Source organism: Falco biarmicus, chromosome 19 (assembly GCF_023638135.1).
Source record: "Falco biarmicus isolate bFalBia1 chromosome 19, bFalBia1.pri, whole genome shotgun sequence".
Lineage (NCBI taxonomy): Eukaryota > Metazoa > Chordata > Aves > Falconiformes > Falconidae > Falco > Falco biarmicus.
The window spans coordinates 4,840,829-4,865,128 of NC_079306.1; the positions used below are offsets into that span (position 1 = coordinate 4,840,829).

General features: G+C 50.4%; 2 protein-coding genes and 2 long non-coding RNA genes across 16 annotated transcripts in view; 2 read left to right on the forward strand and 2 right to left on the reverse strand.

Annotated features, from left to right (window-relative positions):
• The window catches only part of PLEKHO1 (pleckstrin homology domain containing O1), a 22,144-nt gene extending 20,372 nt beyond the window's left edge, over window positions 1-1,772 (reverse strand). The window contains exons 1-2 of one of the 3 annotated variants that reach the window (XM_056322556.1): window positions 1,406-1,772; window positions 415-552 (exon numbers count right to left, since the gene is read on the reverse strand). In XM_056322556.1, coding sequence (XP_056178531.1) covers window positions 415-552; window positions 1,406-1,435 — 168 coding nt within the window. In that variant the 5' untranslated portion in view covers window positions 1,436-1,772. Of the gene's footprint in view, window positions 1-414; window positions 562-1,405 lie in introns of all 3 variants that reach the window. The other 2 variants (XM_056322554.1, XM_056322555.1) reach the window with 2 other exon arrangements.
• The window catches only part of LOC130141536 (uncharacterized), a 27,837-nt gene extending 15,848 nt beyond the window's left edge, over window positions 1-11,989 (forward strand). Inside the window, exons 2-4 of the long non-coding RNA XR_008819099.1 lie at window positions 3,939-4,036; window positions 6,686-6,824; window positions 9,459-11,989. This is a non-coding gene — a long non-coding RNA (uncharacterized LOC130141536). The remainder of the gene's footprint in view (window positions 1-3,938; window positions 4,037-6,685; window positions 6,825-9,458) is intronic.
• Window positions 11,990-12,135: 146 nt separating this feature from the next.
• VPS45 (vacuolar protein sorting 45 homolog) overlaps window positions 12,136-24,300 on the reverse strand; it is a 28,021-nt gene continuing 15,856 nt past the window's right edge. The window contains exons 14-19 of one of the 11 annotated variants that reach the window (XR_008819095.1): window positions 21,936-22,067; window positions 16,569-17,127; window positions 15,400-15,586; window positions 15,171-15,273; window positions 13,021-14,670; window positions 12,136-12,728 (exon numbers count right to left, since the gene is read on the reverse strand). Coding sequence is in view for 2 of the 11 variants with exons in the window: in XM_056322551.1 (XP_056178526.1) it covers window positions 12,641-12,728; window positions 21,936-22,067 (220 nt within the window). In the remaining 9 variants the exon portion in view is untranslated. Of the gene's footprint in view, window positions 12,729-13,020; window positions 15,587-16,568; window positions 17,128-21,935; window positions 22,068-23,181; window positions 23,288-24,300 lie in introns of those variants that run through there. The other 10 variants (XR_008819096.1, XR_008819091.1, XR_008819094.1 and 7 more) reach the window with 10 other exon arrangements.
• Window positions 15,405-21,181, forward strand: LOC130141535 (uncharacterized). Its single transcript, XR_008819098.1, has 2 exons — window positions 15,405-15,464; window positions 19,388-21,181. It is a non-coding gene; the product is annotated as an uncharacterized LOC130141535 (long non-coding RNA).

The window sequence follows — 24,300 nt, forward strand, 5'->3', positions numbered from 1 at the left end:
GCTCGATTCCAGTTGGGAGACCAGAGTTATTTCCAAATAGAGCGGTGCAGCAGCTGGGAACAAGACCACTGTCGAACTTAATGACAGAGGACAGGCACAGAAGGAAGCTGGCATTGCCGTTTCACCGCGGCGGAAAGAAGGATGAGGGGTTTAACTCTCGCTAAGTGAATCCTTTCATGTGTCCAGCGCAGGGAAAATGTCTCCCAGCCCGAGCTGTCTGAGAGAGTCACTGTCGGAGCTGACACACCAGCCCAGGGCAGGTTTCTCCAGGAGAAGAGAAGCCCCTGAGAAACCTCCTGAACCCAGGCTGGCGATGGAGGGGCGCTGGGGAAAGGCTGGGGCTGCTCCGAGTGCGCTTTTCATATGCAAAGGGGAGGAAGGGGGGATGGGAAAGGAAAATGAAACTGATCCTACCTCCTTCTCCGAGATGTAAAGCTGATCTCCCTTCAAAACCACATAACGGTTTTTCCAGATTTCCCTAAAAATGCCTTTCCCGCAAAATTTCCGCACCCAGCCGACCTTCTCTGGCTGCACAGATTGCTGGTTTCCATCCTGTTGCCCCTAACACAAAGAGAGAGGGAAGAAAATGGGGGAAAACGGTATTATTCTTGGTTTTACACTCCTCTTCTCCCCCCCTCCCTCTTTGCCCAACTTTCGCCTCCCCCTCTCTCCGGCCCCTCTCTCCACTGAAGCCGGGACCGAGGTACTTTGCCTGATTCACTCTACATAGATTTTTCTGCTGCAGACATGAAGCAACAACAATAATGCCGAGAGGACGATGCAAAAATCGCAGGCAGGGATTCACTCCATGCATTATATAAGAAAGGCTTTATGTTATATTCGCCTCATGTGATGTGCATTTGCCCATGCAAAGAGGAAGAGGAGGGTGCTGGAGAGAATTTAAACTAGCTGATTTATTATTTTTTTTTTCAGTGAAAATTGCATTTCTGAGCCTTTTATGAACAATTAATCCTCGAGGTGAAAGCTATGTATGGGTTTGCATTTGAGATTTCTTCACAGACAGTGATAAGATCTCAGCACAGCAGACACACACATACGGCACAGAGCAGACACAGCGCCAGATAGATGGTGTCTCCGTATTTTATCGTTTCCTTGTGCTCAAAAATGAAAACTGCCTGCCTACATTGCTCTGCACTAAACGGCACATAGTATCTCCTGGTGAATTCAAGAGGAAGGAGAGGCGCTGGGCAGTTGGAGAGAAGGGTGCTGGGTTTGGTTTTGTTTTGATCTGGTTGGGGTTGGGTGGGTTTTTTTTGCAAGGCAAGGGTGGGGGGAGCAGAGGCAAAGCAAACAACTGGAAATCAAGAGACAAACCCCCCTCCCCAAAACATCCGGGAGCCTCCCTCACCCCACCGTGCCCCAGAGAAGAACCGATTTGACTCACCCTTTTTGCCGAATTATTTTTTTTCATCATTCCTTGGTGTGCTGTGCCGGAGGGAGATGGGGAGGGGGGGGGGGGGATCAGAGAGGGGCTGCCGGCGGCCTCCTCCTGGGGAGAGTGTGGCTGGGAAATACACAGGGTACCTCCTCTTACTCCCTCTCAGTCTTCACCCTTTGTAGATTACAGAAGCTCTCTAGTTACATTAAGACCAGCCCGCCTCTGTAATACATCCTTAGCCACACAGACACAGCATCCCCCCCCACCAACCGGCACCACCACCACCATCACTGAGCTCTTGTGGGCTTGCACTGGGCTGGCCTGGGCTCCCGAGCTCCATCTATAGCCGTGCGCGTATGACGTCTGGAGTTCACAATAAAGGGCGAATCGCAGCCCACGAGGGTTTTTCTTCTTTGTTTCTGACTCACTGCTGATGTGAGTGGCTGGATGTGTGTGCAGCTGGATGGGAGTGTGGGGAGGCTGGGGTCAGAGAGGGGGGGACGGGAGCAGACAGCACATTGTCAGATGTCCCCGTGTCCCCCCCTGTGTCCAAGCCACATTCTTGGCCGTGTCACAGGTCACCGCAAAACTTCCTGGGAGATGGAAAAGCGGCCAGGTGGCACCGGGAAGGGTTTCTGCCAAGAAAGTGGCCGAGTGTTTAGAAGTGTAAACAAAAGCGCCCTGCAGAGAGGAAGGGAGGGATTCCCTGGGGAGGGGGCCAGGGGAGAAGGGACCGCTTCCCAGCACAGGGGGGGCTGGTGGCAGGGACTTAACACTGCAAAAAGACTGTCAGATTCAGAGCATGGCTTCCCAAAAGTGAGGAGGGGCTTGGCTTCTTATAAAATAACCTGTTTTCTGCTTATTTGGTCTCCATCCTGTGTCCCCTGTGAGTCCAGAACTATCTGAGCACAGGACCGAGGCCATCAACTGCGTTTATAGATTAAAGAGACATGGAAAAAAGAGAAAAAAACAGAGAAAGGAGGAAATCATTCTGTTCAGAACCAGATAGATAGTTAAAAGGGATTGATCAGTCATTGATCAATTGATCAGTTGCTTGCTTTACAGTGAAAATCTTCCATCCAATCCTTAGTCTGGCACCCACCCACCCTACCAATTGTAGACTGTATTTTAATCCAAGCACTTCGGAATTAATGCATAGAGAATACTGATGATGTACTTGTACTAACATCTTTTAAAGCATTATATGCTGGAAGGAGAAGCAGTGGTTGAGTGCTTGGCTTAGAGACTTATTTTCAGAGCTTTTGTGAGGAAGGGGCTGGCGGGTTTGCATCCTTTTTCCGAGTGCTGGCACTTCTGTAGTGCTTTCCCATCCGTGTTTGAGCTGTGGGCTGTACCGAAAGCCTGGACACTGCAACAAGTTACAGTCCAAGCCAAATCCCCCCTCTACGATGTGCAGAAGAGGGGTTGCTTTTTCCTTTGGTGCCTGTGCAGCCCTGTGGGGCTCAGAAATGGGAGTTGCCATTATTGTGCCTCAGTTTCCCCTTTTAGACCATGAGTATAATCAGGTGGTTTGGGATTTTTTTTTTTACAATTACCGTGTAAAGTTAAGAAGTGGCTAAATGCTTTAGTATTGCTTCCTTTATTCTCTTTGTTAAATTCAGCAGTGTCAGGTGCTAGTCTGTTCTGCTTGAGAGGCTCTGGGTTTGGGGGGGGGGGGCACCCCAGCGGAGTAGGGAAGAGCCACAGCGATGGCATGTGTCCACGAGGGCTGCGGAGGCCCAGCAGCAACACCTGCCCCACGTGGCTGGGTTGCGGCACGTGGGCAGAGTTGGAGAAGCAGGTGAGGTGGGATGGTGGAGGGACAAAGATGAGTCATGCTCCCCCCAGCAAAAGTTGCCAGTCTAAAACCCCCGGTGCAGTTTGCAGGGTCTCCTTACTGCATGCCGGACTGTGCCAATTGATTTAATAACATTTTGCCTCCCAACCGGAGTTGTTATTCTTCACGTCCTGTTTTCAGTGGCCAGGTCCTATGGAGCACCCCAGAGGTGGCTGCAGGCCAATGCCAGATGGCACGATGCTGGTAGCAGCGGGAGAGCTTTGTCATGCCCTTTGAATCAAGACTCGCGCTGCTCAGGGCCCACTCTCTTCCCAAATGGTCTCCTTGCGGCACTGTCAGGACGGCCCTGTTACGGTTACACACCGTTTTCACCAGTCAAACTCTGATACTCCGAGTACAGTTTGTCTTGGGCTGGCGTTTGGGGTTTTATCAAGGGATTTCTGTGCCAAAAGACTTACCGTTAGGTGCCTCGTGGGGGTTTTAAAAGTGGATGAAGATGCCTTGCTGAAATCCCATTTAAGCGTCTATACGCTTCCCGCAGCCGTATGCCAAGTCACTTGTGTAATATTCCCCGTTGTCACACACAAATTTTTAAACCAATATACTGCATCCGAAAGTTTGCCATGGACAGGTTTCGCCTGCCACATAAGCTGCCTTTACTAAAGCAGCCGACTGCCATCGTCACGCCACAGTGTGTAGCCGCAGCGTCATCTGACGACGTAAAACTTTGTTTTCATCCAGCGGCATCTGGGTGGCGGAGCGTGGTCTGGGTGCTGGCAGCATGCAGAGGAGACGCCGCCGTCGGAGGAACAGCTGCCTGAGCGGCCATCGGGCGGGAGGTTGGTTTCTTCTGATCCTGAAAAACTTTTTTTTGGTGGTTCCCAATAAACAGCTCTTCCCGCTTCCCCATCAGCAGGTAATCAGTTTATCTGGGCAGTGTAAAAGCAGCTTTGGAAAAAAAAAATACAAAAAACATTCGACATCATAAATCTGTGTGGCACTTCGAAGCCTGTTCTGGTCCGGGGGGAGCGTACAGAGCTCCTTGCTGGAAGGGGCCACCCCTTTCTCACATGAACCACAAAGACAAGGAAATGCAGCGGCCAAGCAGCACTGGGGGTGGCCCAGGAGGGTCTTGGGCCACTTGGGAGCCCTCTGGGTGATGGCCTGGATTTCCACGGGCACTGCTGGCCCTTTGCACCACTCATCTAGCAGAGCTGGGTTCGTGCTGTGCAAATAAACACCCCTGGTCACCTCTTGGTGCCGGGGAAGCCACCTGGTAGCCGCACCAGATAAAGCACCTGCACACACATTCCAGGGAAGAGGAATTTAACTCCTGCTGAAATATTTGGGCTGTTTTGGAGAATACAAGGGGTGTAGCTGGTTGAACAAGCCCACAGGCAGTAGTACGACAGTGACTCACATTTATAAAGGATGTGACCAGTGATTCAGATCTGGAAACATCAACAATTTCTATGGAAGGAAGGGAGATAGGAGGGAGTCCAGCTCCAATTTCCGTACTTGAAACAGGCAGTCACGCTCCCGGCGGTGGGACTGACCCCCGGACATGGGCTGGATTTCCTGGGCTGGGGAAGGTGGCTGGGAGGGATGGGGATGGTTGTGGCCTTCCTGAGCCACAGTTGCACCAGCGTGGCATGTGAAGCTGTACGGCTGTGCGGTTCTGCCACCCTGTCCCCATCCTTGTCCCCATCCCAGCTGCGGCAAGCCCCGGTTGTGTGATTTGCATTCATGGTTACCACAGTAAATATGGCCTCGTGCCCACAGATGCAAATGGCCCCCAATGAAATCAGCGCATCTCACATACCGGAATAGCTAATGGAAGAATTTAGTCTTTTATTAGCTGCTAATTAACTCAGTCCATAGTTTAACAACCTTTGTGTAGACTGTATTCTGGGATGATTTGTTTTCCCAGTTTGTATTTTCAGTAGCGGTACATTCTTTTATTGTGGTTGCAGGATATATCAAAAGTACCTAATAAATAACACCACAGGAAAAAGCATCTTGTGGCCCGGAGCTGGGAGCAACCACCTGGCTGTGAGCAGGAAAGACAGAACCAGAAACGTTTAGATGATAATGATACAAAACTTCGGCGACGGCTGCTTCAGTACCTTCTGGCGGTACCTCTGAAGAGTTTGTGTCAGGATCTGGGTTTCCTGCCGCGAGGTGCTGGGTGTTATTCGGGTGCTGCAGCGTTGCCCAATGACTTTGGTCCTGGTGCTTGGTGCTGTACGCCGGGAGGTTGCAGCAGAGTATTTCCAACAGCCCCTGTCGTGCTCCAGGACTCCGCTGTGCTCCACCAAACTGCCCCAAAGGCTCCACCTTTGGCTTTGTAAAGCTGTAGTCTGAAAAGCTGCTTCCACAAAGGCTCTCTGTGCTACTCTGCCGACGCAAAGGGCTTCCAGTCTGGGCACAAGGAGACTCTTGCAGTGGCAAGGGGATGCGGGAGGGTCTCCACAGAAGCGTGGGCGGTGGCTGCGGCTGCAGGAATGCTCCTCCGTGCACCTGCCGGCATAAAGGGCTGCAAGCAGGGGAGGCAGGGGAGAAGTGGAGCCTTGGGTCGGTGCACCATCCCTCGCCAGGGGGATGCAAGCCGGAGGCTGAGTTCCTGTACCACATGTTTTGCTCGCAACTGACTTATCTTTTCTCTAAGGGAGCAGGGAACAATGGACTTGAAGGGAATTGCTAATATCACGGCTTTGAGTTTTGTTACTCGGAGCACAGAAATATCATTGTTTTTAAAAGAGGGAGGGAAAGGACCTTGAAAACATTGGCAAAATGAAAAGAGAACCTCTTTCTAAAGTTACGTCGATGTCCTCCTGCTGACTGAGCTCGAACATCCTATTTGCTCTCTGCAGCCCTGATGATGCAGTTCGGCTGCCCTATGATGTGTTGATTCAAAATAAACAGTTACCAAAATACCTTCTTGCTGCAAAAGCAGGACAACAAACACTCTCAGTTTATTTACGTATTTAACACACACACACACACACACACACACACACACACACACGCCCCTCATAATTTTGCCTCTGGATATCAAGTGTGAAACTGCTGCTTAGAAGATGAATTGAGTTTAATTAGGACATGTGTTTTTTCTTGACTCTGACGATAATTACAGCACTCTGGTCTGGGAAAGGGGTCTGCCTGGTAGGAGGATTCACCCCTCTGGAAAGGACCAGTCCAGGGGACTGCCTAAGTTTCCTTTAAGGGCCGTGACTCAGCTCTCCTATCTTCTCTCCAAGACTTTCAGGGACTGGTGGCTCAGGTTGGCAGCAGGAGCTGAGCATCATCTCCCGCAGAATGACTCACTCAAGGCTCTGCCCCGTTCCCAACAACTTAAAATGTTCTGTATGGGGCAGGGAGAGGGTGGGAAAGACAGGAGAGAGAAAGGCTGCTCACTCAACAGGGATGTAGTTCTGAAGCAGGTCAGGCTGCGGCTGTGTCCTGATGAAGTATCTTAAATCCTGCAGGAGCTTCCAGTAGGGCAGAACCAGGATCGGAGCTGGAGCTGGAGCCGGAGCCGGAGCTGGAACCCGTCTCTGGCCCATGGCCTGCAGGAGGAGACCCTGGACCTTCGCAGAGTCTGAACCAAGCTCAGCTGGAGAGCAGGTTGGCTTAGACTAGACATGACCTGGCGGGTAGGCAAACACATTTGGGCCACTGGGAACTTGGGGTCAAGGGCAAGTTTGAAGCTGAGCAAAGACAACAGTGGTGAGAGTTAACCCAGGCAGTGCCGGGAGTAACCTCAGGATCTCCCGAGACACAGCCTGGAGCTCTGTCTGTGCCTGCTGTAGTATTTCCCACGTGAAGGTAAATTCTCCTGAGACGAGGCACTTTTATACCAACCTGACTTGACTTCACAGTGCATTCGACACTGTCCCAGTCTAGGTCTAACCAGTATAAACCTACTGCGAAACCAGTGCACCTACTGCATGCCTACCTGGTGGCCATTCTCAGTGACTCTCCTTTTGCTGGCGCTTTAAAGCCTTTGCAAATTTAGCATCTCCTGCAGTACTGCAGATCTGATAGAAAGCAGCCTCCGTGTAACAGAAACAAGCTTATATTTCCCCTGCAGTTTACTTTGGTTATAGACAGGTTTAGAAGTTTGGGTTTGGGGTTTTTTTTTTAAATGAAATGCCTTATCTGCGTGTTCCTACTGCAATATGATTTCCCTTTCTGCCATGACTTCCCTCCCAGAGGTCCAGTTTTATTTAACATCTCTAATTTAATGATGTGGAAGGGGGAGGAAAGCAGCCTGCTAATGAAATTTGCAGAGAGCTAACGAACTGGCCAGCTCTGCAAACCTAGCCCAAGACTGAAAAGACAACACGGGAGGGGGAGGTCAGGAACCAGAGTGGGATATAAGGTGAGCCCTGGCTTGGGAGATTGCAGGCTAACAATCCCAGGGCGGAGAAGGTCTGTGGGGGGAGGTGAGATGGTAAAACAGAGCTGGTAAGGTTGGAGTTCACCCACAGCTTCACACCTTGTGCAGGGCTAGCTCTTCCTGCAGTGCAGGGGCAAACGAGGGTAGCAGCATTTGCTGCAGCCAGAACATTAGCAGAGAGGGGAGGAGAGAAACCAACACAACATCTGCCTGGGTCTTGTCAGCCAGCACACAGCCTGAAAAACATGCATCTTGACAGGGTTTTTATGCCCCGACTTACCCCTCTGGGATTGCTCCAGCAACCCTGTCTCTGCAGAGAGTTTCAGCAGCGTGAAGAAGCCCCCGGGCTACACAGAGTTGGAACACGAGCCAGGTTCGCTCCTTGGTGCTGTGTCCTCACCCCCGCTCCCAGCGGGACACAGGTCCACATGTGGGGAACCTCACTGCGTCCCTCAGGTACGGCTCACACCGTCTGGCCGGAGGGATCTGCTCCTTGCCCCACGATGGCTTTTAGCAACATGAAGAAGAGCCATCAAGGACACCTGTGGCAGGGTGCCCGAGGGAGACCACTAGCCAGGCTTGGCTGGCCCCCTTGCCACTACAGGGCTTTGCTCCATCCCACATTGCTCCACATCAACAGGACTTACTTGTGATGCTAAGATAATTCCCAGGGATTTAGGAGCTCATTTCATTTGATCTGGCTTGTTAATTCCCAAGTCAATCGCTGATTAGAGGCCACGTGTCAAGAGATCTGGAAACTCACTTGCAGGTTTCTCAGCTGGGCCCTTTGTGTATCCGGGGGGATTGCAGGGTCCTGGCATCCACGGCTGCTGCCACTCAACATGGTTATGCCGAGGGTGGCAGGCTGCCGGCAGCCGCGTAGGACAGAGCGAGCAAGGAGGGCAGTAGCAGGGGCAGCTGGGGGGCCCAGGTCCCGCCATGCTCACGAGGGGGACAAATTTACTGGGTGGAACTAAGGGGACTCTCGCCCCTCATTAGGACCAGCACCACTTGTGATAGCCCCACTTTGGTCAGCATGTTACAGATGAAACAAGAGCAAAATCCTTTCTTTCTGATCTGTCTTAAACTCCTTCTAAGGAAGGAAAAGCTGGAAACAAAAAGGAGTTTTTATTTCACAGCGCTCAAAATATTTTGGTACTTTCTAAATGAAAAGTTTCTCCAGAGTTTTGATACCGAAAAAACCAAGAACACCGCCCCCCCCCATTCAACAAAACTTGTTTGCAAAGTGTTTCGATGCTACAGCACTTGCATTTTTCTCTGAAAAAGCAGCTTTGTTGCAAAAACTTTACTTAGCTCCAGCCTCATCCATTTTCAGCATCATGCAGAGGTATCACCTCCCTTTCTCCGTAAACTATTATCATCACGTCCTCCACATAACAGCAACTTGCACTTTGGGTACGGAAAACAGCAAGGGACATTATTCCATCCGTATTCTCTTGTTATTCCTGCTCCTTGAACAGACTGAAGCTGTGGCCAAAAGAAGAAATTACAAGGCTCTTCCCATTTTGCCAGGAGCCTAGCAATTGCCCAATAAATCTCCATCTGCAGAAGTATTAGTCACCCGTGCCAAGGAAAGAAGCAAGGGTTTGAATGACTGAGACTCTCCCATTTTGCCTCTGTGAGCGCAGGAACAATACAAGCTGAGCCACAAAAAGCCAAGTGATAAAGGAACCAGCCTCGCAGAGAGTCTTCCCACCTCCTACCAAGGGCCCTGCTGTTTCCTTTTCGGCTCAGTGATTTTTCCATGAGAAAATGCCCTGGGAAACTGGTTTTTCAGTGTGTGGGGACTTTTGTTCATGATGCCCTAAACCAGAGTCATGGTACGCTTTTCCTTCCAGATGGGAAAACAGAATCTTCTGAAGACGTCAGAGGAAGGCCCCTGGGAGCTGCTTCTCTCTCCCACCCCCACCCCCCATCCAGCAAGTTACATGGCCTCCAGAAGGTAAATTAATACCCCCACATCTCCTATGGACTAAAATTATCTTGGGTGTGATCTGTGCACTCACTGGCATGGCAGAAAGCTCCGAAAGAGAAGACACAGCAAAATCCAATGGCTAAAAATTGAAGCCAGTCCAATTTTAGCTACAGTGTGTATATAAAAAGAAAAAAAAGAAAGCCAGGGAGAATAGGCAGTCTGGGGATATGTGTTTTTAAACAAAGACCGGGTACATTTTTAACGTGCACTTTAGCTTAAGCAGTTATAAATGAGATGTAGGAACTACTAAGTAGAGTTCTCGCGGCTCATGTGGCTCAGGATGGGTTTAGAGCTCTGCGTGAACCAGTTCCCTGGTCATTGCTCAAGCGCGCTCATTTTACACCAGCACAAAACTTTGTGAGCAAAATCCTCACCGCTGCCTGGAAACAGGGCAGCAGAGGCGAGCCTGTGTTACACCCAGGACCCGAAGCTCTGTGCAGGACAGGAGATACGTAGGGTGCCTGAGCCTGGGGTGTGTGGGACGCCCGTCTCCCCAGCAGGACTCAGCCTCCAAGATGGATTCGCGGCCCGGGAATTGTTCTTGACAATCTCTAGAGAACAGCAGGGATGCCCATCGGGAGGCAGCCCCCTCAACAGCGCCTACTCTGCTGAGAAAGGATGCTCCGGACCCGCTCCATGCCTCCACGGGGCCCACGGCAGGAACTGAGCTCGCTGGGGAGAGCTGAGGGCTCTGACGAGCACTGGCAGAGCTTGGCTCAGCGCTGCGGTGCTCTAGCAAGGGCTCCTGCTCTGTCGAGTGATTTCACTCCCCGCTGCACTGAGAGCAGGTGCCCTGGAGGCCTCTTTGCTGCTGGCCCAGCAGAAATCCCAAGCCGGGGATTTCGACCAGAGAGCCTACTTTTGCTTCATTTCTGAGGAATGATTTGCGGTGCCTGCAGGAAAGCAGTGGGATTCCAAGCAGGAAGAGGGGGCTGAGCTGAGACAGCATGAGATACAAGGCCCAAATGCGACTGGAAAAAAAAAAATAATAACCCAAAGCCCAGCATTGCGCCGCTTCTCTCCAATTCTTTATCTGCTCTGGTTTAAAAATCTCTTTTGTTTACCGCAACGCTGATCACAAGGGAGGCAGCCAGCCTTAGGTGATGTCAGCTCTGCATGAGCCTTTGCAAAGGGTGGCACTGTGATCCTCCAAGCCGCCATGTGAAGCAAAGGGAAGGGCGAGGAAGCACGGGGAGCAGGACTAGGCAGAGGGCAGGGATGGTTCCCGAGGACTTTGTGTCAGGCTTGGTCCAAACTTCCAGCGCCTGCATTTGCCAGTAAGCGAAAATGCGTACCAAGGAGGCTGTGAAAAGAAACCCACAGGAGGCGGATTTCACTTCAGCAAGGTTGATGCAACATCACACGTTGTAGGAGTCTCTTAATCCACTACTTAATCCACTACCAGGAGCACAACCTTTTACAACACGCTGTTAGGAAACTGAGCTGCCCGATAAGGTTAGAGCCGGCTGGCTAAATAAACCAAATGTTTTGTGGGGTCCCTCTGCCTCCTGCCTCCAGCAACAGTGGCAACCCCACCTTGGAAGGGCACTACAGGCAGGAGAGGAGCAAAATGTGTTGGTTTCCTAGCTGCGAGGATGAAGGCGGTGAATTGGAAACCATGCCAGTCCCCATCCCTTCCAAAACACTGCCTGCCGCTCCCGAGTGAGGAAGGAAACGCTCCCTAATGATTCGGCGTGGAAACTGCCCCACTGGCCTGACCCCGCTGTTTTCACGCGAGCGCCCTGGAGCAGCTCCACCGCGCATGTACCATCAGTCCCTCAGCACTGCGGGGAGATTTTTGGATGGACAGGCGCCCAGGCTCGGAGTGACCTTGCTTTAGGGAATTAAGCCAGAGAAATGAGTGTGAATTCAAGTACTTTCCATCCACAGCAGCTCTGCAGAGCTCTTGGGGAGCTAGAGGTTGTCTTACTTAATTATGGGAAGAGATAAGGGAAAGACTTGCTCATCGGTAGCGGACGTGCACAGAAGCCAGGCATCCAGTCTGCTAATGTCTGTTTTGACTCTTCACCTGTGATGCTTTTCACAGTTCCTGTACCTAAAATAAATAGAAACTCGGGGCGGTGAGGGGTGTGTGTGTGGAATTTCTCCTGAAGGGGCAGAGCCTGCATTTCTCTCTGGGTGCCTGCACCCTAGAAGGAGGCAGGGGCTGGGATTTACAGCTCCCACCCTGCTTGTCTCCACCTTCCCCAGAGCCAGGGAAGCAGAGCGAGTACTTTCTGCTCTAGCTCCCATGCCCAGACGAATGCCAACCGGCCTCCTCTGTTCCCAGGTCTGCTCCACAATTACAATCCTCTTGTTTCTTTTCGAATACAACACCGTTTTCTTACTGCTAGAGTTATTTTTATTGTTAAAAAGAAATCACAACACATTTCCAGTTCATAACATGGAAGCAAAAACAGGGCTGTGGGGTTGTGTTTGTTTCTTAAGGTAAACAGAAGCTCCTAAAGAAGACTGAGAATGCAATTATACCTCAGCAGCATTACAAAAGGGATCTCAGGAACCATTTAATAGACAAGAGGTTCAGTCAAAATGAGTTATTTAATAGGACACAAAATATACAGACAACTCAGCAGAGCAAAGGGCTTCTGGTGCCCATCACTTTCACCTTCCAGAGATGCACACAAAACCCTGGGCCAGGATCATTAGACATTCATTAGGGGACTCATACCATGTGTTTTGACAAATTGACTAAGAGCGCAGCTTTCCCACGAATTCGATGCTTCTGTAGCAGCATTTTTCCCAGGCTCTCCTGCAGGTCACGGCTCCAACTGCACAGCCACGTCCCAGTCAGAGATGTGTTTATGAGGAGACAATGAGGGTGCTGCAGTTTGGGGCATGTCCTGGTTCATCAGGGCAGGTGCCATCTCCAGCATTCACTGCCCTGATGCTTCTCATGCCCATTAGGGTTCCTGGCATGGGTGGGGGAAGCTACGGCAGCAGCGCAGGAACGTCCAGTTCTGCTCCAAAGCCATACGGGCAGTTTGTGGAAGCTCCGGATGGGCGAGACAGCGATTTCTCCAAGATTCACCATCTGCTGCTTGACCTTGGCGTAACTTGAGAGCTCTCAGTGCTTCGGCCGCGGAACCCCGAAGCTGTAACTTCCTCGAGGAAGCTGCCAAGCAAAGTTAAAGTTAGCAGAGACAGGGGCCAACTTTTCACTCATACAGACAGAAAGTAACCACATGGCGTGGCCTCAAGCCTCTGAACAAAACCAGCAAGTGCTCTACAACCTCAGCGCTATGAAAACATCTGTTTCCTCCCCTGGTGTCACTGGGATGGGGGGACAGAGTCACAGAATCATCGAATCATTTAGGTTGGAAAAGACCTTTAAGATCATTGAGTCCAACTGTTAACACTGCCAAGTCCACCGCTAAACCATGTCCCGAAGTGCCACATCTACACACCTTAAATACTTCCAGCCTCTTCCCTGGGCAGCCTGTTCCAGCGCTTGACAACCCTTTCAGTGAAGAATTATTTCTTAATATCCAATCGAAACCTCCCCTGGTGCAACTTCAGGCAGTTTCCTCTTGTCCTGTCACTCCTTCATATGTGGTGATGGTGGCAAAGAGGAGAAGACCTGCCCACAACAGCACATGATCCAAGAAACCACTCACCCACCCCCAAACAGGGATCTGGGTCCCAACGGTTTTGCTCCTTTCCCTCATCAGGCTCATCTCAAACCCAGCAGCTCCCTCCCCCTGGGGACCAAAATCTGGAGCACCAAAATCTGGGGCTCCCAGCATGGATCACCAGGTCAATGCCTTCACTGAACATGGCCATTCATCCTCAAACACTCCGCCCGCCCGCGAGGCCTCGTCTCTCCCCGTGCCGTGAACTGCGAGGCTTCCAAAAGGAGGGCAGCAGCTCCCCGCGGGCTCAGCTCGGCATCTGGACGGTACTGGCAGCCCCGCTCGCCTTGCAGCAACAAAGCCAGGAAGGCCAGCGTTCAGGCTGCTTGTTCTGCTCACTCTCAGCCTTCCTGTGCGGATGATAAGGCAGGAAGAGGCAGGGTGGAAACCTCCTGCTGAGGCATCCTTGACTTTCACAGCCAGGGCTTTCTGGAAAGCAGCCCCTCGAGCAGCCTGGGGCAGGGCTTGTGCCTCACACCCCAGCTCTGCAGCCTCGTCCCAGGGCTCACATCCACGGCAAGACCCTCTCTCCAGCTTCCAGCCTCTTTACACCACACTCAGATCTAAATAATGAGCCACATGGAAACCTCTGGGCACTAACCCTTCATTCAGCTGGATCTCAAGAAAGTTTCAACCCAGTAAAATGCTTAAGCACACACTCAGCTTCATCCCAGCCTCTCCTCTGTGTGATCTTCCCAGGAAACTTAACCGAGTTTGGGGGCTGGACCCCAAGAAACTTGTCAGTTTGAGACTCAGGCACAAGTTTGCCTTGTAAAGCCAAGTGAATAGTTCAACCACACACCAGAGCAAGGGTTCCACACAAAAAACCCCCAAAGTCACCACACTCAAGAGACACATTTGAACAGGTAAATTACTTCTCAAGAAAAGGCTTGTCAGGTGGAGAATTGCTTCCAGAGGCTGGTGCTGGCCAGCTGCAGAAGGAAAAGAAGAAAAATAGGTCGAAGCAGGCAGCGAGCAGGCAGCAGTTACTGAAAATGTCTGGGAGGCAGGAGGGCTGGGCTCCGTGTCTTGCTCTGGTTCAGATCCTGAGATCGGAATCTGCAAGACCATTCAGTCCTAGCCCAAATCTGTTTCCACTTAAGCCCCATTACGTCTTTAGGAGCACAGTTAGGCTAAGCATTTGCTAGTTTGGAAAGTCCCGTTCTGGAATGCTTGCGATGCATCTTAAAAGCCTTGTATGGCCACGGCTGAAGTCACGATCACTGTGGAGGCAACTCTGTCAGCAAAGAATTTCTGCTGCAGGCAGAACTGGGGTTGCTGGGTGCTGGGTTAGGTGGAAAGAGAGAGGATTTCTACCTTGATGAGTCTGCAAAATGAATTTCACCCATTCTGTCACCGAGCAGTCTTCTAAGGACAGTTTTAGCCCTGAAGCGTGCCACGGCGTTTCAGTTTCCAGGCCGACACCTGTCATGAGCACAGATTCATTTCTTATCTGGGTGGCCTGGTAGGCGCAGCAGGCTGCGAAGCAGGTACACACACAGAGCTGGAGCTGCACCAAAGTCAGCTGCGTCACGCCTGCACCCCGGCAGCCCCAGCCCTGCCTCACAAAGCACAGCAGAGCTGAATCCAGCAAAGCACGCCAGAGCAAGGGAGGCTAAACCTCGGGAACACCGTTGTTTAAATAGGTCTAAAAGTGGGTTAAGGTTTGAAACTAATTCAATCCTTTCAAGACGGGGAAAAAAAAACCCCACCAACCCATCTTTGAAAGAATGCTTTAAAGCTCTTTGCATTGTTTTTGTTTGATTAGAGGCTTTGATATGCTTTGGTATGGCACTCCACCTGCAAAAGGCGAACAGGAGCACAGCCTGCAGAGGTGAGCGCTAGACTAGGACCAAAGCTTGGACCTAGTCCCAGTTTCACCAGCAAGCAACAGCTCCCTCCTGCCCCTCGCTGCTGCTCCCCACCTCCGTCTTTCATGTGATTGGCCTTGTCTGGAGTATAACACACCGACCAGACCGTCTTCTGCGTGCTGATACAGCTCCCGCGCAGCCGGGTCTCCGCACGCCGCTGTAACACAAACACCCGGGCAAGACACAGGTGAGCAAACCTTCAAGTGACATCCCTCTACGCCTGACGGGATGTGTCTGATGGCCCACGGAACGCTGCTGGCATTACTTCATCGCAGTTACTTACACCTGCAGGTCTGTGCAGTTTGGGAGGCAGCGGAACGCTTCGCAAAACCACAGCAACGCTCCCACGTAAGATCTAATGAGGATATGTTACCAGGAGGATGGTTACTCTGGCAATGCGATACAGTGCTACCAGTTTCTAGGTTGACTCATTCCTTCAATATGCTGATCAAGTTATCTGAACGTTAATGCTTAAAAAAACAAACAAAAAAAAAAAAGGTAAAAGAAAGAAAAATCAGGATACACCATAAATCCTACAAAAACATGATTCCCCTCAAACAGGTCTAAAATAGGTCTACCTGCCCAGGTTGTGAATCTTGAGGGGTTTAAAAAAAAAAAAAAAAAATTAAAAAAAACACAACCTCATGCAAATGCCTGCACCAATTTCCAGATCTCAACACCGCACCACTTGAAATGGGCGGTCTGGGAGGGCAGGTGCCCGATTTACAAGAGGTGTCCAGGAACACCGCTTGCGCTCTGGTCATTCAGCGCTGTGATTACAGCTCGAGAGCTGTCCCTCCTCCAGTTTTATTTTTAGGCATTAGAGTCAGGCAGACTGAGTTCTCAACAGAGAATGACTTGCTTTTATTTTTAAAGGGGACTCCTGTTTATTTCCAATCTGGAGAGAAAGTTTCTGCATGTGGAGAGGGAGACGCAGGGAGATGTTGTCCCTTTATATCTCAGGAAGGTCTTAAAAGTGGGCAGCACGACCACCTCTGAGCATCTCCTGCAGAGAAGATCTCCCCCAAGAACCAAACTCCGGAGGGGTGAGCTGGAGCACAGTAAAAACGCACCGTGCTGTGGCTGTTGTTACCTGCCAGGACCCTGAGGGTCCTGCCAGGAGCCAAGTGAGCACCTAGCACAGTGGTCACAGCTACTCCAGCTCCACCTGGGCAAGCCTCTGCTCGGGGTGCAGCTCTCAAATCACGAGGAGAATCCGAAACAACCTCTCCACTCTACTCCCAACCCTCCCTCTGTGGTAGGGAGGAACCACGGCTGCTCCTGCACACCCCTGGCAGAGGCACAGGTAGCCGGTGACCAGTGGCCATCACCAGTCTGCGCCAGCTAAGCACACCGCAGCCGCGCCTGGCACCGCCGGGCTATCGCTGGAACTGGGTAAGTGGGTCAGGCTAGCTATCCCCTTGGATTAGTCACAGCAGGTTTGTGCTTAACCTGTGCTCTGGATGAGTCAGCCCCACGCACCAGATGTTCCTCCTGGTCTTGCTCTTCCATTTTTAGCCAATTATTGATCTTTTTAACCCTTTCTCCTCCAATTTCTTTGAAATCCATTTGCTTCTGCAGGAAAAAAACAGAGCTGCTTGCCCATGGACCTGGTGGTAAAACTGTTGGCCAACAGCAAGGAGTCTGTTCCCTCACTCTGGATTTTCTTTAGGAAGCGGGGAAGCCGGAGCCACCAACAGCAAGGAATTGGTTCCCTCACTCTGGATTTTCTTTAGGAAGCGGGGAAGCCGGAGCCACTTCTTCCCAACCTTCAGCCCAGAGAAGGGGAGCAGTCAGGAGGCACTGCCAGCCACGTTAGGCTCCCGGACTCCTTCAACTCGAAGTCCAGTACTTCTGTTCTTGGCTTTTCTCTCCCTGCCCTGATGCCTAAGATCTCTCTGGGTTCTGCATTTTGGTGTGAGTTCACGACCTTCCAAAACATGAACTTAAGGAATGGAAAGCAACTGAAAACTTTGACTCCACCACAGTTTTGCCCCAATTCGTCTGGCTCCTGCAAGTAATTACAGATGTTGCTATGGTCAGTGTTCAGGAATGGCACCAAGTCAAGAAAGAACTCTCACCATAATTTAAATACATATTACATATGTATTTTTTAAAGAACCTATGATTAATTATCCCCAGCCTTCCAACCCTTCCATTACAGCTCATTATATTACAGGGGAAAAAAAAAAAACCAGACAGGAGCCCTACACTCTAATTCTTCATTTCTCAAGCGGTTCGACCCCCGGCTGGCCAGAACGGCGTAGCTGCAGGCTGCGTCCCTGGCACAAGCTGCTGGAGAAGGGCTGCATCCAGCGGCAGATGTGGCATTTCGATTCCCATCAGCTGGGCACAGCAATGCCACGAGCTGTTGCCTAGGCTCAGCAGGCAGGAAAACACAGCCAGGAAGGTTTTTTTACCTTTTTGACAATCAAGTCATAATAGAAATATTTTTAGTAGGGCTGCCAAAATTTCAAAAGTAACAGAGGCAGCCAATCTGGTTTGAGTAGAAAAACACTGAAAATTCCTTGACAACAACAGATTTTTTTTCTACCCTGCTGATGTTTCTCAAAGGATCTCAGAGCCTTACCAAATGCGTATCTGTACACCCTCCTAGACTTAACAGCGCTAGGGTTGCCTGTTAACGGGAACAGAGGGAAAAAAAGAAAAAAAGACTTAAGGAAACAGGGATGAAGCAGATTTAAGGCCTCATCTGCAGCAAAACTGAGCGTGCACAATCAGAGAGATCTTCTGATCTTTGGATTTCTAGATTTCTCTGGCTTTCCCCACCTGACTTTTCAGCACCCCCGCTGCTTTAATGCATTTTTTTTTTCCTCCCAGCTCTCGGTTGCAGCCAGGAACAGAAGACCCAAGCCACATTCCCAACCCTATCACCAACTGACCTGCCCACAGGTAGTATCAGGAAAGAGGCCGAGGAATATGTGTGCTGCATGGATTTAGCTGCTGGAGGTAGAGGAGGGAAGACAGGAAACAAAAATTTTCTCCGCTCTTGTAAAGCCACTGGCATTCTTTTTGAGCAGGAATAAATAAATAAATTCCGACAGTGGAGCCTGTTAGCTTCTGCAGCCTGACTGATTTATAAAGAATCCCTTCGACTACACGCCTCATATCAGAGTATGAGCATTATTATTAGACACCTGCCTCTGTTTTGCATCTATATGGATATAAATCCGTGAAGAGCAACAGGGACGCATTCTCCTTGACACGACCGCGCCGCATCAGGAAACTCCAAGCAGCTACATACTATGCCCACTTCAGGACCCTCTTTGCAAACACGGAATGTTGTGGGTTTCGTTCCTATGCAGAGTACTTTTCCCTCCCACATTTTAAAGGCTCTACGTACAGTATATTCACCGGACAATACAGATGGCCTCTTAAACAGATAAGCTTCCCACAAATATACAGCTCTAACAACATAACCAGCTCCAAAGGCTTGTTTGTCTTCTGCTTTGTAAAAAAGCAGAATGGATATCCCTTAAGCCATCCCCCACCCTATAAACACAGATGTTGATCGCAATTTAAGTTGGACTGGTAAGAACAATGAAAGCACAGGATTAGTGTGCTTACATCAGCTGCTCAGCGCATTATTATTAAAATCTCCTTGTTTATTGTGACATATCAACCCTAATCCAGCAGACATAAGCAACAGTTCATTAAAGGAAGGCCAGCGGATTACTGGACGAGTTAGGACACAATAAAATCTAGGTTTCCTCACACGAGGCACCTTGCTGTATTTGCCAAAATACCCATGATCCTCGCATACTTTTCTAGAATTGCGGTTAACATTCAGTGGACAGGAAAATTCTTCATTTCTCAGGTGTCTGGAGCAAGTCGGCTCGCTCGGCTGCACAGGCTGCTCCTCCTCTGTGTGCAGGAGCTAAGCAGGCCAGCCCTCCCTTGGAAAGGGCTCGAGATTATTGACTCAAAAGTTGTAAGTTATTATTATTATTATTAATTTGGCCTCTCATCATTAAGGAAATCTTATTCAAGGCACTAGGGAACAGCAAATCATTTGGGGCGAGACTACTTTTAGAATGGGACCCTCGGCAGTCCTTATCCCGGAGTTCCCAGACAGGACCTTGTAGTAGTCAGCCCTTAAAAAGCAACAGCTTTCTTTTTCTTTTTTTTCACTTCATTCTTTGAAATGCAAATTTTGATACAGTATCCTAGTTTTTCTGTAAATAATTCAGAGACTGCGCCAAAACGTAGTCGCGGTAGAAGCCCTAACTCGCTAATGTTACTCATTACAGCACAAATCTAAGAAGTGGAGCCCAACAGTGTAGCTGCAAATGTTGAACGTCATCAAGCAGAAGTGAGAGACAGTCCCACCTCGGAGACCTTCTGCTTCGCACAGACAAAGAAAGGTGACCACTGTCACCTAACAGGTCGTCAGCAGAGCTGGGACGGCAGCCTAAAGCTCGAACCACCTTTTCCCACCCTGCTCGCCACACTACTGCTTTCCTACTCCCACTCAAAACACTGCTGGTGAGTTTTCTCTGTTCCCCCTCCCCAAGTGACAGTTTTTGCTGAATCTGCTGCACCGATACACTTTCAGGGCAGGTCTCCACCTCCAGTATGGTGTGACAAACTACACCATCCCAGAGATCTCTGTATCGCTTACTCTGGTTTTTGTGTTTAGTGTGGTCCGACGACAGTACCAGGTTCACGGGACAGGTGCCGGTAAAAGTTTGATGCAGGAGTGTCGGTAGATGTCAAAATCAGTCTCAAAATGCACCGGTACACTAAGAGGTTGGAGTGGATGCCAGGCTGAATATGAACCAGGTTTTTTTTGCGTCCTTGCAAGCTGACAATTTACTTAACTTCTTTCTTTTTATCAGTCAAAGAGCAGCTAGTATGTCCACTGATCTCTTTTTCTTACTATTTCTAGGCTTGGCTGGAACAGGATTTAGTTCAAAGGCTACTCAGTAAAGCAGCAGATTGAGCAAGCTGGGTAATTTGGGCAGGAATTGGTTGATATGTGGGCTAATACAGACTTGCCTTTGTAACCCAGTTCATCAAAGCAATTTACTTCTGGGCTAGCATCAATTCAGGAGCTTTCCAATCAACCGACATTAAGCTAAAGTAAGGGCCAAATTTCCGAGCAGGCACTGCGAATTTGGAGGGTTTGGGCATTTTACTGAGCGAGCGATGATAGCAATCACTGGATTTCCTTGCGAGAGAATTGTTCCTGCTTCTGTGCAGGCAGCTTTGGAGCCTGAAGATCCCTTACAGGCATGAAAAAGAAGGCCAAAAGTGCAGGGATTTTATAAATATCACACTGGACTCTAATGCAGCAGCAGCGTACATATATGGTCTGAAAACCAAGCCATTTTTTAGCCTACTTGCTACACTTGAGTCCACCTGTCAGTAACTGAGATCAATGAAGTACTTGACAGCTTTATTTCTGACACGCGACGCCTGCGGTGTTAAAACTGTGTGTGTTTCCTGAACTCCAGGAGAGTGCTGAGGCACCCAAAGCTGTTATGTCAGCTCTGCAAATTTCACCCCAAATATTGAGATGCATTAACTTTTGCTTCCTGCTGCAGGACTGCATTCTGTCTGTGTTTCTACGTGGTAATGCTGAAGCTCTCCTCCCACCCCAGCTCAGAGCCACGCGCTCCCTTTAAGCTTAGAGCAGCTGCTGGACAACGCCAGGTTCTCTCCCTGGACTTAGATTTCACCACGCTTCCTGCTGCAACACATGGGAGAGATGTGGGTCACCTGTCACATTCCTGCCGTTACCGTCCTTCCGATAACCCACTGGCTCCCGGCCACGGCAGCACCATGACCCACAGGGACAGACAGGGGTGGTGGGAAGGAGGAAGGGACGTAAATGAAACAATTTGTGCTCCTTCGCTTGGCTAGCAACAAGCCCTGCTGATAGGAGACAATCCCCAGTGTGGTCTAAATTTTCACCTGTGCTCAAATACTCAGATGAATAATCTGGGTCCAGGAAACATTATTTGTGTTTATCAGCCAGATGTTTCACAGGAGATAAACCCAGCGTTCCGCATTGACAGGAATTTTGGGCCAGCCACAGCAAAGCAGTTGCAGGTTTCTGTACAAACCGTCTGACTCATGTGACCCTCAGGAATGGCTCACTCAGCTCAGTGCAGGGGACGTGAAATATCGTCAGCGCTGCCTGACACGAGCCCTTCGGCTCCGACTGTCAGCTGCTGGAACACCCCAGAGACAGTGACCGAGGAAATCAATGAAGCTCCACGTGGTCGCTGCTCCGCGGCACTGCTCAGTCCCTGGAGGGATTAAACCCTTACAAATGTCTGGCCTCCCAGGAAAGGCAACTCGGAACGTACGGCAAACCAATAAGGAAAGCTCAGCTCTCCAGGGAGAAATGCAAAAGGCACAGCCAATACTCTGCAGGCTTGTGGGCGGCAGAGAACGTGCTAGCAGGGTAATCACAGAACTCAGTTCTAATCATAGGTACATTAACTTCACTGCTCTCAAATGCAGTTGCTCCATCAAGAGCAGTGAGACCACAGTCAGTTTTGAATTCCTGTGTGCTGCACTGGCTTCTCATTCATATTAAGAGTGTGTGGTGAATTACAAGCAGGAAAAACTATACACATTTACTTCCCTGCCCTTGAATTCAGTAAAATGCACATTAAACCTTCAGCTTGGTAATATGTCCCTCAGCCATAATGAGCAGAGCTGGGCTCGGACCATTTACACACATTTCTGTGTTTTACTGCGCGATAAAGATCCCTCAGGCATCGCAAATTCATGCTCACATCAGCAGTTTTGCATACTCAGAGTCCACAGTAAGGAACAGGCTATTACCTTTTTGTGTTGTGGATTGTGGTCCCACCGAGGACGATCCGGACCCCCGGGTTGGTGCGGTTAAGGTTATAGACAGTCAGCGCCTCTTCGTAGGTGGCCCCTCCAATAATGAACACGACAATGTCTTGGGGCCTGCAATAAAGAGGCAAATGTTGAGACGGCATCAGACTAAACACGAGGACAAATCCTGTCCCCCTCACCAGGTGCTGAGGCCGTGATCCTGCCGAGCTCCCTCCCCAGACCACGTCTCATTTTTGTGATGCACGGGGCTCCAGACTGACAACACCGTGGAGCCTGTTAGATGGCTTTTCAAACCTTCTCTCTCCCAAACATTTACACAATGTGCTAACGGTCCTTAAAAGCCTCCTCAGCAACACCCACATGCCACGTCCCTGCAGAGCTCCACCATGACACACATGCCGATGTTTAATGCATGATCGAGACACCGCTGCGGCTGTTAAATTAAGATCAATTCAGGAGTCAAACGAGGACAACAGCGGTGCTTCAGACCTCTCGGGCTCGGTTTGAAGGGCACGGATCAGCTGCAGTTTTGCTGGCTGATTACAAAACTGCTGGGATTTGTGCATAAATTCACCTCTGAGGTTACATTCCCTAACCAGCCTAGAAATACAGGATGTTACGGAGAAGCAGCATGAGGGGAAAAGGGGGGGAAGAGCGAAATGCCTTCATCCGACAAAATACAAACCCAGCCACACACACGAAAGCATGTTCTGCTTTCAAAGGCTGCACCTTCCTTGCACCACCCTTCCCGACCGCTTCATTTTTCCACTCTCACAGACAGCAGAATGGCCTTGCAAGCCCTAAATCAGCCCCGCTACCATCTACAAGCGGAGAGAACGATTTCTGTGGGTTCGACAGCGAAAAGGCGTGGATCACATCCTGTCAGTCATCCGCTTGAGTCTGAGCCGTCAAGTCTCAACACCGTGAACTTTGTGTTGCCGTTTCAAAACTCATCTCTTCTTTCCCAGCGGGTACTTCTAGTAGCCTACAGCTGCTCGCTGCGGTGCTGGAAGCAGCAGGTGTTCAGTCTGTGCGAGCTCTGGATCAGTGACAAAGCAAACGGAGCATGAGACAGGGATGACCCCGGAATGCACCTAGCCTCCCTGTCTCTGGTTACTCCCTGCTGAGAAGCCAACCTGCAAAGCCCTCGACACCTGTTACTGTCCCGAGGAGCAACACGCGCATCGGGAGGGCCAACATCAGGGACTTCTTTCCTGGCATCACTGAAGAGAAGGGACCACCAAGAGCAAAACCACTTCTGCCGTCAGGACGGGACACTGGCTCAGCCCAAGGATGTTAACGCTCAGAACCACACAACTGCCTCCCTGCCCCTGGAGAGCATGCAGAAAGGTAAGAAAAATTAACAGAGAAGATCAGTGTGCACCCCTGCTCAAAGTGATCCTCGTTACCAATAATGTTCCAAATCATAAGCTGCCTCAGAAAGTCTGAATTGGGCTTGCATGAGGTGATTTTGGCAGGCAGAAGATTTCAGAAATGCTTTAGAATGTGCTGGTAGTCGGGGCATTTCTCCTCCGTGGCGTGGAGAGGGAATACTGCAGCCCCAATGGCTGGAACGTGGGGATCCCGTCGTTTCAGGCACACCCTCTGGTGACATGCAGCATCGCTAATTCAGCAATAAAAAAAGCTGTTGCACTCTATACAGTTCTACCGCAGGTACTACATGATTTGTTATCCTCGGGGACTGTAGTAACTCTAATAATGGCCAAGCCTTCCAGCTGCCATTTATTGCACAGCTTCCTTGGAAAGAAAAAGGCTCAGAGCGGAATCCTTTCTAAGAAGTCAGCAACAGTGGAACATGCTGTATTAGATGCCCTACGCCTGCCCTCTCGGGTCAGAGCGGTGAGTTTTACCCCGCACATGGTTGACCCCAGCCAGCCAGGAGCAGCGGCGCAGGCAGCGCTGCCCTCGGGATCTCAGCCACGCAGCCTGTGCTACCTTCGCTTCCCTCCCCACGCCCCAGGGTTCGGTGTGCTCATCTCTCCCCGCAGAGCTGCACCGTTCCCTGCACGGGAACAACCTGTGAAACCTCTGGCGCTGCAGCCTACAGATAAGCAGGTTATATACAGCAACCGCACGGTCAGGCTGGGCAGGTTCAAACATCTCGCGGAGGCAGATGGAGGTTTTCGCACCCGAGTGACAACACAAGTCGCCGGGCCAGCCCCGAAGGACAGCAGAGCGCTCTACCTTGTCCTTTTAGCTACAGTTGGGCACACGGCCTTGGGAACTGGATGCAAATGTGCCCAAGTCCTTTGCGGAGGGAAATCAAAGGGAAAGGAAGAAATCCGATGAGCCACAGTCAGCTGTCAGAAAAAGTATACCTATA